The sequence below is a fragment of the Lycium ferocissimum genome, chromosome 2 (assembly GCF_029784015.1).
Source record: "Lycium ferocissimum isolate CSIRO_LF1 chromosome 2, AGI_CSIRO_Lferr_CH_V1, whole genome shotgun sequence".
Taxonomy (NCBI): domain Eukaryota; kingdom Viridiplantae; phylum Streptophyta; class Magnoliopsida; order Solanales; family Solanaceae; genus Lycium; species Lycium ferocissimum.
In genome coordinates, this window is record NC_081343.1 from 31,190,184 (window position 1) to 31,204,961 (window position 14,778).

At 33.4% G+C, this 14,778-nt stretch overlaps 1 protein-coding gene across 1 annotated transcript; it reads left to right on the forward strand.

Moving 5' to 3' along the window:
• The first annotated feature begins 5,811 nt into the window (after positions 1-5,811).
• Positions 5,812-13,796, forward strand: LOC132034813 (uncharacterized). Its single transcript, XM_059425168.1, has 13 exons — positions 5,812-6,071; positions 6,158-6,270; positions 6,350-6,460; positions 6,550-6,610; positions 7,052-7,141; positions 8,247-8,341; positions 8,489-8,542; positions 10,006-10,143; positions 11,448-11,577; positions 11,678-11,792; positions 11,947-12,016; positions 12,814-12,885; positions 13,401-13,796. Exons 1-13 carry the CDS (start codon positions 5,891-5,893, stop codon positions 13,503-13,505), a joined length of 1,335 nt encoding a protein of 444 aa, XP_059281151.1. The 5' UTR covers positions 5,812-5,890; the 3' UTR covers positions 13,506-13,796.
• The last annotated feature ends 982 nt before the right edge of the window (positions 13,797-14,778 follow it).

Genomic DNA, 14,778 nt, shown 5'->3' on the forward strand with positions numbered 1-14,778 from the left:
GCGGCCTTGACTGTAAGTGGACATGGGATCCCAGTCAGGTCCCATGATGCGCAAGTACACATCTTTTGCCTCAGATTCACAATATGTCTATCAGCCCATTCTGAGACTTCATATCCATGGTCCCCATTGTCATTCACTTTACAAACTTGAGCTATTTTCAGATACTCATTATAAAGCTTCAATATGTTGGGACTGACGAAACCAGTCCACTTCATCACAGACTCTTCTTTTTCAATCAAAATATTCCTCACCTTTATCCTTATGTCATGTAACATCCCAATAATAGGCTTATACCTTACAACAAGTACCCAAGAATTCAATGACTCAGTTAGATTATTGTACACTGCTTGATTCTTGCAGATGGTATCCAAATAAGCTCTGCACCATGCCTTGGGAGGATACCCACTAATTAAATCCTTTGCAGCAGTTTCATCCAACTGCCTCATCTCTTAAAGTTGGTCTTCAAAATCCTCTGAATAAGAGGACTATGCACTCTACCATAGTAGCTTCCTCAACTCACCTTTGCTCCATCTTTTGCACCAATTTGCCTTAATATGCTTTACACAAAATCTCTGAGGCACTTAGGCAGAACATTCTTTACTACATCAAGCCGTCCCTACATATGAAATGCAAACAAATCACATATTAAATAATGCCATAATCACAAACTAAATGAATTGAATTAATAGAAAACAGTTGAAGTAAATAGTTGAGTTTACCTTCTGCATGACTAATATGAAGGTTATTCCTTCACCATTCTAGAATTCAAGTGACTGCTGCAAGAACTAGGTCCAATTCCTATTGGTCTCTTTATCCACCACTGTCGGTGCTAAATGGTAGGATTGGTTCATACTGTTTTGACCAACAACAACCAATAATTGTCCCTTGGCTTTTCTTTAAGAAATGTACCAGCTAAACTGATAAATGGACTTAATCCTTCTTTAAAACCCATTTTCAATAGCTTGAAACAAATATACATCCTGAGAAAATTCTTCTGCCCTGAGCTACTGCCTCCTTAGAGAAATTGATCACAACATCACTTCCTGAATTTGATTCCTTCAATTCATTAGCATAAGCCTCCAATTTTTTGTAATTATCTGTGTAGCTAGCTCCCAAAATTTTCAGAACCATTCTTTTGGCTCTCTTGCACTTTCCTTTACTTGCATTTAACTCAAAAAATCTTTGCAAGTCAGCTCTCATCTCTTTAATCTTGTATTTTAGGTTATCTTGTAACTTTCCCCTAAAATATTAAGCTATGATACTGTAGTCAATCAGTGATTTATCACATGCTTTAGCACATTCATTACGAGGAATTAGAGTCTTAATGCCCACACAGGGATGGGTCCCATCCCCAGAAATGTGGCATATGAATGGGCACCTACATCAGCACATGAATATCTCACCCCATGTCTATCACTTTTTACAATAAGTAACTCTACCTTGTTTGCCATTGCATAAAGTCTACTATATCTTCTTGCTTCTGATATGTCCTTGAAAGTCATTATCCTTAACTAACTCTTTATAATCAGTCAAACTTTCAGTGATATCCCTTCTCTTTTGGGTAGCAAATCTGTCCTTCCTTACTACTCCCTCTGTTTCAATTTGTTTGAACCTATTTCCTTTTTAGTCCGTGCCAAAATGAATGACCTCTTTCCTAATTTGGAAACAAATTCACTTTATGAATGACTTACAGCCTCACAAATTTTCAAGGCTTATTTTAAACCACAAGTTTCAAAAGTCTTCCCTCTTTCTTAAATGTCGTGCCCAATCAAATGGGTTCATATAAATTGAAACGGAGGGAGTATTATATTCTGGACAATCAAACACCATACCATTCTCATTTTCAGTATCACTGTCACTACAATGTGTCCCAACTTCATTAACTAGATTAAGTACTAAGAAAAATTATTCATCATGCCCGAGTATATTAGGAACATCTCCAACTAATTCACATTCATCAGCAACAAAGAAATGAATGACGTAGCATTCTTCAGAGACAAAAGATAATCATTTCCTAATACCATCATCCCCTTCTAATTCAAAGTACTTTCCAGAAAGTCCAACAACAATTAACTGCTGGACTCCTACAAATCCTAACTGGACATGTACTCATTCATAATGTCAATAAAAGATAGAGATCAGGATCATACCTCTCTCCAATAGTGAATCATTTTCTTGTCATACATCACATGTGGTTCTCTAATCTACTTACCGCCATAATGGAAGAATAAGTTAACATTTACCATCTTAATAACCTGCAAACATTTAACAAAAATAGAAAAAAAAAATAAGTAAAATAAAATAAATAAACATAAAAAAAAAGAGAAAATCAAGATAGAAACATTGGAAAAAGGAAAAAATAAGTCGACTTTGGAAACCACAAACAATATAGTATTAAAATAAGGCACCCCTTAACAACTGTATATAACCATGCAGCCATTTAGGTTATTAAAGAATTTCCATAAATCCTAAAGAATAAAAAAAACATTAAGGGAGCACAAGACTCCACACAATCAAACAAAAACACACACAAAACAATAAAAAAAAATCTGGAGAAAGTATAAGGACCAAAAGGGAACAACATTTTGTTGATACCTAAATTGTGCCCTTCATAATTTTATTTAATTATTCTGACTTTTTGAATGACAAACTGAGTGGAATATGCATTTCTCAGAGTCAAAAGGATATTACAAAATTACTTCGGTAACATTTTGTCATTTCATTATCATCAAGTATATCATTGTATATCATTTGCATATTTATCACATAAATTATGAGTTTAAAATATATTTATCAGATTTTAAAGTCAAAATAGTGAGAAATAATTATTAGTTAATTCATTAAACTAAACAATGATTAATTGATAAATAATTTACTCCGTTAAATTAAGCAGTTCAATTAAGTAAAGAGATAATTAATTGCATCTCAAGTTTGAAGTCATTTTATCTTTAATTTCAATAATGCTCAAATTGGTTACAATTGAAATGTTCTAATTTGATTTCCATACTAAATTTGGTCACAATTGAAATTACTTTGGTTAATTGTTAAATTGATTTATAGCCACATTTGCAAAATTGACAACTCTTCCTTTTAACTTCAAGTTATTGGGAAATTGGGTCGAAACCCTGCATATTTCAGTCGGGACCAACCCAAAATGCATTTAACCTGGCCCAACTCACCTTTTAACTCTCAAATCCTAACACACCCCACCTCATTTGCTTTGTTGTGCGTTTCAAAGGGGAAATCCTAGCCGTCTCTCTTTCTCATCGCATCAAAATGGTAGAAGGTCAGGGCTCCCAACTTTATCCAGGCCTTGTATGGCTGTTTTCGACAAATAAGTTTAAATGTATTGGATCATGATTTATTTGTTAATTTGACCCAACGAGTTAAACTCTGGATGATCCAACAAAATTATTGGGTTAAAATAATACAATAGAATGGATCAAAATCCAACTCCAATTCGAACATATAAAATCATAAATTTAGGATTTATTTAAATTGAAAAAAATTAAGCTAACAATTTAAGAAAATATATGAACTTTCACTTTTCTTTTTAAAAAGCATAATAAAAATACCGGAGATTAGATCGTGTTGGGTGGTTGAATTATGGCTTGTTACTTGAATCATCTTGACACAATAAACATTAAATGTGTTGGATTCAGTTCTAACCTGCTGGTTGAAAAAAAATCACTTGCCTATCCGTCACAACTTGTAGGCGTTGACGGTGTATACACTCGATGAACAACAACTTGCAGTTGTTGATTGTGTATTTTATTTGGTTATTGTGTAGTGTAAAATTCTTTAATTGAATTTAATCTATTTTGACCCGTCTAAATTTAGCTTATCATATCTATTATCTTCTCTAGCTATGGCCGGTTTCGATCCTTTCCTTAACAGTTAATACTTTCACCTAGTGGTTGATCTTTCAGTCGGCGACTGAATGGACCTGTGTGGCTAGATCAGATCTTTACTCTGATATGAACCCCTTGCTACTGCTGTCAATATATAAACTTAAATACTAAATAACTTACCAGCTGTCATTTTTGCAATGGTCAAGTGGATTTGCGACTAGAAATGATGTTTGTAAGAATTAATGAAACAAAAAGGGGTTAAACTATGTTAAGAAAAATGATAATAAGTGGGAACTCACCGTGCGAAGCAATCCATCCGATTCAAATATCAAATGCAAATAGTATGAGATTCTAAGTAACACATTTTTAACATTATGGTGAAAAGGATTACTGCAAAAACTATTCGAGGTGGCAGGACAGCGTCTTAAAATAGTAGGATGAAGAAAGACAGATTCATCAGAATACTACAAAAAACAGAATTTCCCACACAAATTTTATTGTAAACCATAATCGCCATTACTTTTAACAAACTTTGCAGTTTGCAGTTTGCAATTAAGCTTCAGCCTTCAATCTCACACCTCAAAATGCGTCATTGAGTTAACTTGACTAGCAACATGTAATTATGTATATCAAATATAATGTGGTAATTTTATAAATAGAATAAATAATTTACAATAATTGGTTAAATTATACACGACAATGCAAAAATTATTTACATTATCAATGCATAAACTTTAAGTGCTAAATAATGTATTAGCTGTCATTTTTGCAATGATCAAGTGTGTTTGGGACTAGCAATTAATATTTATAGGAATTAGTGAAACAAAAAGGTGTTAAACTATATATGTTATGAAAAATGAAAAAAGTGGGAACTCATACTATTTGCATATTGAAAATTATTGATTTCTATTAACCTTGTTTATTTCTTTTAATTTAAGTATCTATCCGGAATCTGCACTAATAATATGAAGAAACCAAAAATGTTCAAGTTTTTGTATTTATACTCGCTTTCTTATTACTATTATTATTTTAAAAAAAAAAGCAACCCAATTCCATCCGGTTGCAAATGCAAATATGAGATTCTAAGCTTAAAACATTACAGGTGAAAAAGGATATTACAAAAACTATTTGGGTGAGAGGGGAATTTCTTAAAAATAGTAGATGACTACAAATACAAAAATTTTCCCACCCAAAAAACCGTAACTACCGTAACAAACTTTACAGAGAAGGAACAAATCTCCCTTTGATGAGAAAGATGATTGGATTCTAAATGCGACTGAAATGATCGATCAAATTTTGAATCAATTATAGACTTTTGTGCATGACAATGCATAAGTTTCTTATACCCTTGAATTAACTTGACTTGCAACATGTAATTACTTATATCAAATATAATGTGGTAACAGTAAAAATAGAGTAAATAATTTACAATAAAGACCATTTAAATTATACGATAATACAATTATTGGAGCCATAGATTTCATTAAAGGGATTCAACTTTTATAAAAATAAATTATATCAAACTATTATTTCAAATCAAGGGGATTCAACCCCTTTATTTATCATGGGTTTTGATTTTTTGGCTTGTAATATATATGTATGACAAGTAAAAAATTTAGAACAAGAATATCATATGAACCCTTGCTTGAATGTGGCTCCGCCAGTATTAGCTGTCATTTTGCAATGATCAAGTGTATTTGCGACTAGAAATAACATTTATAAGAATTAATGAAACAAAAGGGGTTAAACCATATACAATTAAGAGAAATGACAAAAGTAGGAAGTAATCCATCCGGTTGCAAATGCAAATATGAGATTCTAACTTCTCAGTAACACAACTAAAAACATCACCGGTAAAAAACCATATTACAAGAACTTCTCGGAGTGGGAGGGCAAATTCTTAAAATAGGAGATGGAGAAAGCGTGTACTACAAAAGAAATAGAATTTCCCACCCAAAAATTATTGTAAACCATAACTGCCATTAGTTTTAACAAACTTTGCAGTTGGCATTTGAGCTTCCAAAAATCCAGCATTAGAGATGAGCACTCCAACTGGAGAAGCTTCTACTTCAGAACAAGTCACCGACCAGGATTGGATACCAAATGCACTTAAAATGGTGGATTGTTTCTACAATTACTGGTCAAATCTAGACGAGACAACCTCTGATATCGAGTATCAAATTAATTCGTACATCGAAATCCTCGATTTAATTCCTCAAGGTATGTATGTATGTATGTATACCTTTCTTTTATGGATTAATTCTCCAGGAAAAACCGCATTCAATTTAATTTCTCCATTCGTGCAGAAAAGAGGCAATCGGAATATGAACGTTCAATATTCGAGTATGTAAAAGGAAGGTTGTATAATGCAATTCCTAATGTTTATAAGGAAGAAGCAGAGCGTCATCTAGTGCAAGCTGTGAGTGAAATTAGCTGAATTACATATTTAATATGTGTGTTGTTGATTCTTTGAATTTACTGTTAATTTTATCTTCCAGACTGAATTGAATCCGTCTCTGTTTGATGCTTGGAATCACCTCGCCATGTGTGTCGCTAAGAAAGGAGATTACCAAAGAGCTAAAAAATGCTTGGAGTTTGTCCTCGAAAGGGTTGTTATTTGGCTGCTTCTTCACTTCTGAAGTTTTCCGCTCTCTCGTTACCTTATTTTGATGGATTCTTCATCTTCTATTTTATTTAGGATCCAAATAGTAGAATAATTTTACGTCAACTTGCAGAGCTTGAACTGATGTTTTTACCAGGTGAATTCTGGCCACTCTATGGTGTGATTCTTCTGTTTTTTTTCTTCTTAATTTACGTTTCTCCAGGGAGATAAAAATTTATCAAAGGTTATTTGCTTACATTGCGATATGTCATTAACATGTGTTTTGAAGTTCTAATTCTATCCTTAATTAAATGCTTTCATAGAAGACATGCATTGCACAGAGAGACAATTTGTGCACACATTAAGTGTAACTCCTGTTGATATCTGACATAGAAAGCAACAATGTGAAATCTGACTTTTAATCGAATATGATTTCTACCATTTTCAGTTTAAAATCTTCATTTAAGAAATGACAAGAGAATGTATAATCCTCTTATTATGTTAATAGTAACTCATGGAGGAAATTCAAAACATCTATATTCACATTTTTTTTTTCTTAGTGGCTGCTGTAGGATCTGATTGTATATCTATTTCGCAGTTGCTGAAGATCTGGCAAAACAACTTGACGAATGCATCAAATATGCCCAAATGACACTCGCTCTGGATAACATGGACGGACGTTGTTTTCGTAAGACTGCAAACAGAATCTAGTTTAAAGAGGAACAACTTTAATCACTTACCTCTGAGATTCTCTGATATTGTGTCATAAACATTCTGTACTTCAGCACTATCAGCTTTGCCAATTTTCCAAATGGTTACTTTGTGTTTGTCAATGAATGAGTTCACCCTTCACTTATTGTATAGCTATAGTTATGAAGTAGTACGATTATGTTAAAGACAGATTAAGGCGCAGATATTACATACTTTGGTATATGGAACCATGAAGTAGCATATGCGTAGTACATGGCACTTTATAAAGGGTATGTTATACTCATGAAAACATTCAGGTGTCCTGCTCAACTATAATTCTACTTCTCTCATTTTAGCGTAGTTAGATCATTAACTGGTACCTGCATATAGTTTTAGCTATAATAAACATTAGGGGTGTCAAATGGGCGGGTTGGGCTGAAATTGACCCAATAAATATGGGTGAGGTAATAAATGGATTGGGTTAACATTGGCCCAAAAGTAATTTAATTTGAATTGGGTTGAAATTTGAAATGGACTAAAAATGGGCTGGGTCATGACCCGCCCAACTTGACCCAGTTTTTTTGAAGGGTCTATTTTCTAGAAAAAAAAAATTTTGGAAAATATTTTCTAGAGATACATTTTTCGCGAAAAATATTTTCCTGAATTATTTTTACGGATTTTTCGTGGAAAATATTTTTTAAGAAAACAATTTTCGTGGTAAATATTTTTCGAGAAAAACACTTTTCGTGAAAAATATTTCCCTTCATGTTGAACACACCACAAACTTATAAGATACATGATACAAGAAAAGTGTATATATTAAACAAATAAACTAAATCTCAAGCAATAAACCCAAATTTAAGTAAATCTTAAAAATAGGCTAGAATTGAATTAGTATTATTTAAATTGGAGATCACTTTAAAATGGTATGTTGGGTTGAAATTTGAAAAGCCCAATATAAAATTATCTTGAGCCTAACCCATAAAAGTTTGGGCGGGTTGGGCGGGTCATCACCTTTTGGGCCAAATTAGACACCCCTAATAAACATTATGATAAATCCAATTTTCAAGTCGTTTCATTGAGCTTTCTCATCTGGTTGGTAGATCTCATAGGAAGTGCATATCTCACTTCCTTTCTTCTGACTGGAGGATGGAATTACGACAATCTTCCACTGGCATTAGAAGCATACGAGAACGCTGTAAGTAGTTCTTACGATCTTGTCTTCATATATTTATTTTGACATGAATTTTAGATGTACAGTATTTGCTCCGTGCGAGCCCGGCAAGGGCAAGCCTTGTATTTTTAGATACTTGGAAGTGTCTTCTGATTTTCTATCCTATTTCAGGAGAAAATTGATGCAATGGCATCAAACGCCAATTTGCTATACGACTGTGCCATTGTAAGTTTTTAAAAAAAAAAAAAAAAAAAAAACTGATTTTCACTTGTGAACTGTTCTATTATATAGGATCTTTAACACAAGCTTTTCAATTGTAGCTAATTATCACCTCATATTCTTATGATCATGTTATTCAAGAACCAGATTTAGAAAAACTAAAAAGAAAAGAGAGCATAGACAAGAGACCATGTGTCAAGTTGTACGGCTGCACTGTGCAGCAAGGAAGGGATATAAGTTTGCAACTCTTATTAATGTTTTTCTCATTTTACTTTTCACCTTTACAGTGGCTTCAGGTGTGGATCACAGATACACCTTCTTTGATCATCTTAAAGATTGCAGACAATGCCTCTAAATATGCTTGGCCCTCTCAGGATTTGAGAATCATTAGGATTTATATTGATATATAAAGATCCAAAGGAATGAAACCATTCAAGAGGAAGACACTGGAAACTTTACAGATAAGACAAAAGTTGGTAAACGAGAAGGAAAAAGACTTGATGTGAAATAGAAGGATTCTTTCATGAAATAGCAGATACTTGCACGAGGTGTACTTTGAACCACACGAGGATACATGTTATAATACGAGAAGGAAGCACAGGAAACTTAACAGAGAAAAACAAAGTCGAACGTGAAAACATAATCTGATAATAACTCATTGAATTAGTTACCTCTTTCTGGTAGTTAAGAATGGAGTCTATGTTGGGATGTCAAATGGGCAGGTTGGGCTGAAATTGACCCAATCAGAATGGGGTGAGGTGAGGATACATGTTGAAAAATATTTTCTAGAAAAATACGAAAATAGAAATATAAAAAGAGAAAAACATTTTTCGTGAAAAGTATTTTACTTCATATCAAACACACCACAAATTTATAAGATACGTGATTCAAGAAATGTGTATACGTGAAAAAAAAAATAGTAAATCTGAGAAATAAACTCAAATTTGTAAATTTTAAAATTACTAGTATTGGGCTAAGTTTCTATTTAAAATAGGCTATATTGTTAAGATTATCTTAAACGCAACCCATAAAATTTTATATGTCTGAAAATATCCAGGAGAGAAATCTTATATAATAAAGATCACTAAATGACTATTACAAGATCTGCAGTGATCAGTGACATGTTGAATTGAGTTTTGTACGAAATAATATAATCTAGAAGAACAAATGTGTAAATAGGGCAGTACAGCTTCGAATTAGAAAGACAGTCTGATTAAAAAGAATTGACTTCAGCTATATCTGCTGCCTATGTGAAAGCTTTTTCTGTGCTTATTCTTGTCCAGATTTTTTCAAGCTGGAAAGTTCATATGCTTAGTGAAGAAAGAACCAAGAGTCTCTAAAAGAAAGATCACCTTTATTCATCTTCACATTTTATGTTTGCATATATCATGATATCTTAAATATAGTCTTCACTTTCCCCCTTTTTAAAATTCAATGCCTTGTTGGGCAAACTGATATTGTATATTCAGGTGAATAGATTTCTGGAGAACTACGAGAAATCCCTAACTGGATTATCAGATCCTGAATTAGAGACTCCTTCTCTTGATGCTTCCAATCAAGTGGAAGTGACGCTCCAACTTCTTGACAAATTGGAAGGACTACTTCAGGTAAGATAATTTTTTTTTTTTATTTTTTTTTATTTTTAATATATAAAGCATCTTTAGGTAATATTTCAATCTATTGCATTAAGAATGGCATGGTTACGACATTGGAATCATAAAGGAAATGTGTATGATCAAAGGTGCATTGTTTCCAGCATATATGCAAAGTGCAGGCCAGTGATAACTACTAACAAGAGATATTCAAGGAGTCACACTCCTTGCAATTACACATCTGACTTGTCCAACTCCCAACGTGACACAGTGAAGTGCTTTGATGTGTTCACACATACCTGTCACTAATGTGGAACTCTAACATGTTTAAACACTGATTTCATCATCATAGTTACCAGGGATAGCCTTCTGTTTCCTGATATAACATAATGTATGATGAGATAGGCCTTTAAGATGCTTCTGAGATAACCAGTCAATATCTACAAAATTTTGCTCTGACAACCCCTAGGTAACAAGTACTAATGATAGCTACAGGGGGAAAATGTAACATGAAATTTGGTTTTATGGTATGACAAGAAAAAATCATAAAATAGTACTCCATGCTTTTCTTTTTAATGATTTCTAAAATTGACTTAATGTGTAGGATTAACGAGCAGTTGATTGATTGATTATAGGAATATTGCCAAACAAGTAGAGGCTGGGAAACTGCAATTGCCTGCTAAGATTATGTGGAATTAAGAGTTGTTTGGATAGATATATTCAAGTTGGGTGTCTATGCTAGTAACACTATTATTTGTATCATTGTGTTAAAATAGATCAAGTGATCATTGTAACTCTACTATGTCTGCACCAGAAATCTTGGAAAATTCTCCTATCTTTGACAAAAAAATTTCTGGATCCTTTTCATTTACTGGATGAAAAGAATTTTAACAAAGAGAAAAGGAAAACTTATCACCACATACAAATAGTTGCAGAAGGTACTGAGGCACAATAAAGGTATCCATTTGGAGAAAAGGTTTAAGCATTAAGCATAAGACATGTCTAGATAGAAAAGGACATGAGGTAATGATCATTTCTTGTGTCCTTAAATAGTCCAATTTATTTGTTCAAAGAGTTGAGTTATGTATTGACTGAAAAGTGCCTGGGGTATTCCTCCTCTTCACATTTTAGTTATTTCTTCTGCTTTCATTTCTTAAATTCTTTTCAAGAAACAGGAACGTTATGATATAGTCCTTTAAAAAATAATGCCTTAGATTCTCAGTTTTTAAATTTTTTTTTTTTTTTTTTTTTGGAAGCTGTTAAGACATTATTAATGAGATTGTCAAGGATGCATTTGAATTATGTGATCCTGATTTCAGGGTAAGAGTAATGACAAGAGCAAGGGAAAGAGTAAGGGAAAGAGTAAAGGAAAGAGTAAGGGAAAGAGCAAGGGAAACAGTACGGAAACAAGTGTGTCTTCCCTGATCCAGTCACTTGCTACTATTGATTGTAAGTCTTTACATTCTTCTTAGATAGTATTTAACTGCAAACATTGAGGTATCTGATTAAGCTATTTATCTATTAGTTGAGGTAATGTGCTTTCTTGCAGTGAATCCTTCATACAACAGAGCAACCATGGATCTCTTAACTGAAGGACTTAATAAAGGGATTGCAGTTATAGCAGCAGTCCGGTGCTTAGTTAAATATGAGTATAAAGCTCCAGTGTAAGTTACTTCATCTTGGAGGAACCCACACGAGTTGATCATTTTATCACTCTGATCATTTTCAGCATTTCATATAAAAGTGAAAGTTACTTGGCTGAGCAGCCCTACTTTATGCTGAAATACTTATTTTTCAATGTATACTGTTATTCTACAGATACTATCTGCTCTGTGACTCCGATGAGAATAGTTTTGTACTTATAATGTTCGGCATACAGAAGGAAGCAGTAAGCACTACTTTATATGCTACTTTAATGTTTCTTGGTACATTTGTCCGTTAAGATCTTAATTCATAGGAAAAAGTGGTCTTGTCAAGTAGATTATCTTGGAAAAAAATGAGGAGAGAAAAGCAACAAATAAATTTCAGATTGACACGTTAGTTTGCTGCTAAACTGCTGCAGCAGCGACCTGCCTAAAAAATAAGTGAAGGATCTTTCCTCCCTTTTGCCACTTCCTGGATGAAAAATTAGATGAAGGAGAGGCACCCTCACTTCTTTAATACGTAACTAAACACTAAAGATAAAAGGAGAGAATGCAATAGTGAGTTAGCATTTCCAATATTTTCTGTAAATTGGAATAGTTTGTTCCTATACTATACTATGGAACACCATTTTTATCTTGATTCTCTCATCCGTCCATCCTTCAATAATAAAAAACTTCATTTTCCGCTTAAATAATTCGTAAGTGAGCCTGAATATATGTTTGTATAAGTCTCTAATGGTGACCATCTCATTCAAAATCCGATTTTGGCCTGTGTCATCCCCACCCAATTATTATCTAGTCTAGTGAATAAATGTCATATCTTTTAGGAAAGGCATGGTCTATGAAAAGTTGATCTGGAAGGACAAAAAGAAACAAAAAGGAAAAGAAATGAAAAATGACACAGGAACTATGAGTCATGACAATACTGTTTTACATCAGCTCATCATAGAGTGATTTGCTGATATTTAGTTGCTGTAAGCATTTTCAATTCAGCTCTCCATTAGATTTCACATCATTAATTCCGAACTACCCCTGTTGGCAGATTAAACAAGGAGATCAGGTCACACTATTGGAGCCCTTTTGCAAATTTGTTGATTTTGAATGGGAAGGAAAGGTAAACTCATACTAATATGTGTGGTATTTCAAATTAAATGCTATTCCAAATATGTCATTTTGCTTTCTCTCTCAGTTTTTTTTCCCTGTAAACACCATATATTGGATGTGTTCTATCAATTTATATCTTGTCATTTTGTCTGTCAACTCCACCTTACAACACTGGTGCACTTGAGCCTCTAGCAATGGTAATTTGGTGTCCAATAAATTGGTAGAATTGGCAAGTTACTATCAATAGGGAGTTAATCTTGTCTCATTCTGCACTTTTCTTGATTGCAACTGATTGGAAACAGCAGGAACATGGAGTCATTTCTTGCCATTTCTGAATTAAATAACATTGACAAGTTTCCAAATGAATTAAGGTGGCTACTTTTGGCATGTGAGGAATTGGGTACAGGAGGTTTGGTGCTAGAAGAATAATAATCACATTAACCATTTCCCTTCCTTGTGTGATTTACAATAATCTGTCAGCCAAATTTTGTCACTTCTCACTAATAATTGTTCTTTTTACTGCAGCACTATCAATTCAAGTCTGTGCGAGTGAATCTTCTGAAACAAGTTCTTGTAAATGGAAATGCCGTGTCTCCTAATTTTGCTATTCGTGAATCAATATTCACATAATCGAGGACATGAGAAGTCTACAATAATCTTCTGTAAATGTCTGTAAGCTACCAACATAACGATACATTCAGTGGGATTCATATGTCTTGTACATATATGTGTCAAGGAAACAAAACTTGGTAAAAAGACTTATGGTTGTCTACTACATGCAGTAGTTGTGGGAACTTGATATGAGATAAGCTCTCCATGCACATGTATTTTTTTCAATCTGACAATGCCATTTTCTTCAGCTGGATTTTAGATGATATATTTCTCTGACATAGATGACTAGTATGAAGCAAAATTTCTCCTCTTTGTAGTGCTTCTGCCCAATTTTATTTTTCACTTTCCTTCCCTGCTATGTTATTTACAAAATTTGGTGAAGGAGATGTATATTAGTTTTGGAAAATGACAAAGTTCTGGGCTTAACTCAAGCCACATAGCAAATGTTTCAATATTTACATTTAGTAGCAACTACCCAGCTGCCAAATGGTTGTATACATTTTTTTCACTGTATTCGTTTTTTATTTTCGTTGTATTCATGAATACAACTATTTTTTTTTCCTATTTTTTCACTGTATTCATGAAAATGACTCTCTGTATTCATAAATTGGCTTGCTGTATTCATAAATACAGCGAGTGAAAAATGAATACATAAAAACATATATACACCAAAAATTAACAAACACCATATTTTTCGGTATGTATACAACAAACACAGGCGTATACAACATAGATATACCAAAAAAATTAACAAAAACAGGCGAAAAACACTGTATACAACATATGTACACCAAAAAACTAACAAATACACTCAAATATTGAAGACAAAAAATAAAATTGATTGTATTCATTTGTATACAGGCGTAAATTCACTCTATTCATTTGTATACAAAAAGATTTCTTCGCAAAACGCAAAAAAATATTGTATACACAGATCTAAAAAAAGAACTTCCGAAAAATATGTATACAGCGTATGTATGTATACACAGATCTGGAAAAAAACTTCCGATCAAAAATTCCGATTAGATCTGTGTACACCTTCTTCTCCTTCACCTTCTTTTCTCCGTCATCATCACCGTCACCTTCAGATCTAAAAAATTTCGATCAGATCTGAAATATTCAACTAGTTTCTAGGCACCAGCACACCACACCGCCTGTCACCAACAGCAACAACGCCGCCGGTCACCAACAACAACAACACCGCCACACCACACAGCAACACACCTAATCGCCTTCACCAAAACAGTAACACACCACATCCGTCACCCAACCACTACCGTCACCAACAACA

Bases quoted from the DNA above. Each gene is read 5' to 3' on its own strand.
- LOC132034813 (XM_059425168.1), top strand. From the start codon at position 5,891: ATGAGCACTCCAACTGGAGAAGCTTCTACTTCAGAACAAGTCACCGAC. The intron at 8,342-8,488 runs GTAAGTAGTTCT...ATCCTATTTCAG, and splicing joins TAGAAGCATACGAGAACGCT to GAGAAAATTGATGCAATGGC. The intron at 11,793-11,946 runs GTAAGTTACTTC...GTTATTCTACAG, and splicing joins TATGAGTATAAAGCTCCAGT to ATACTATCTGCTCTGTGACT.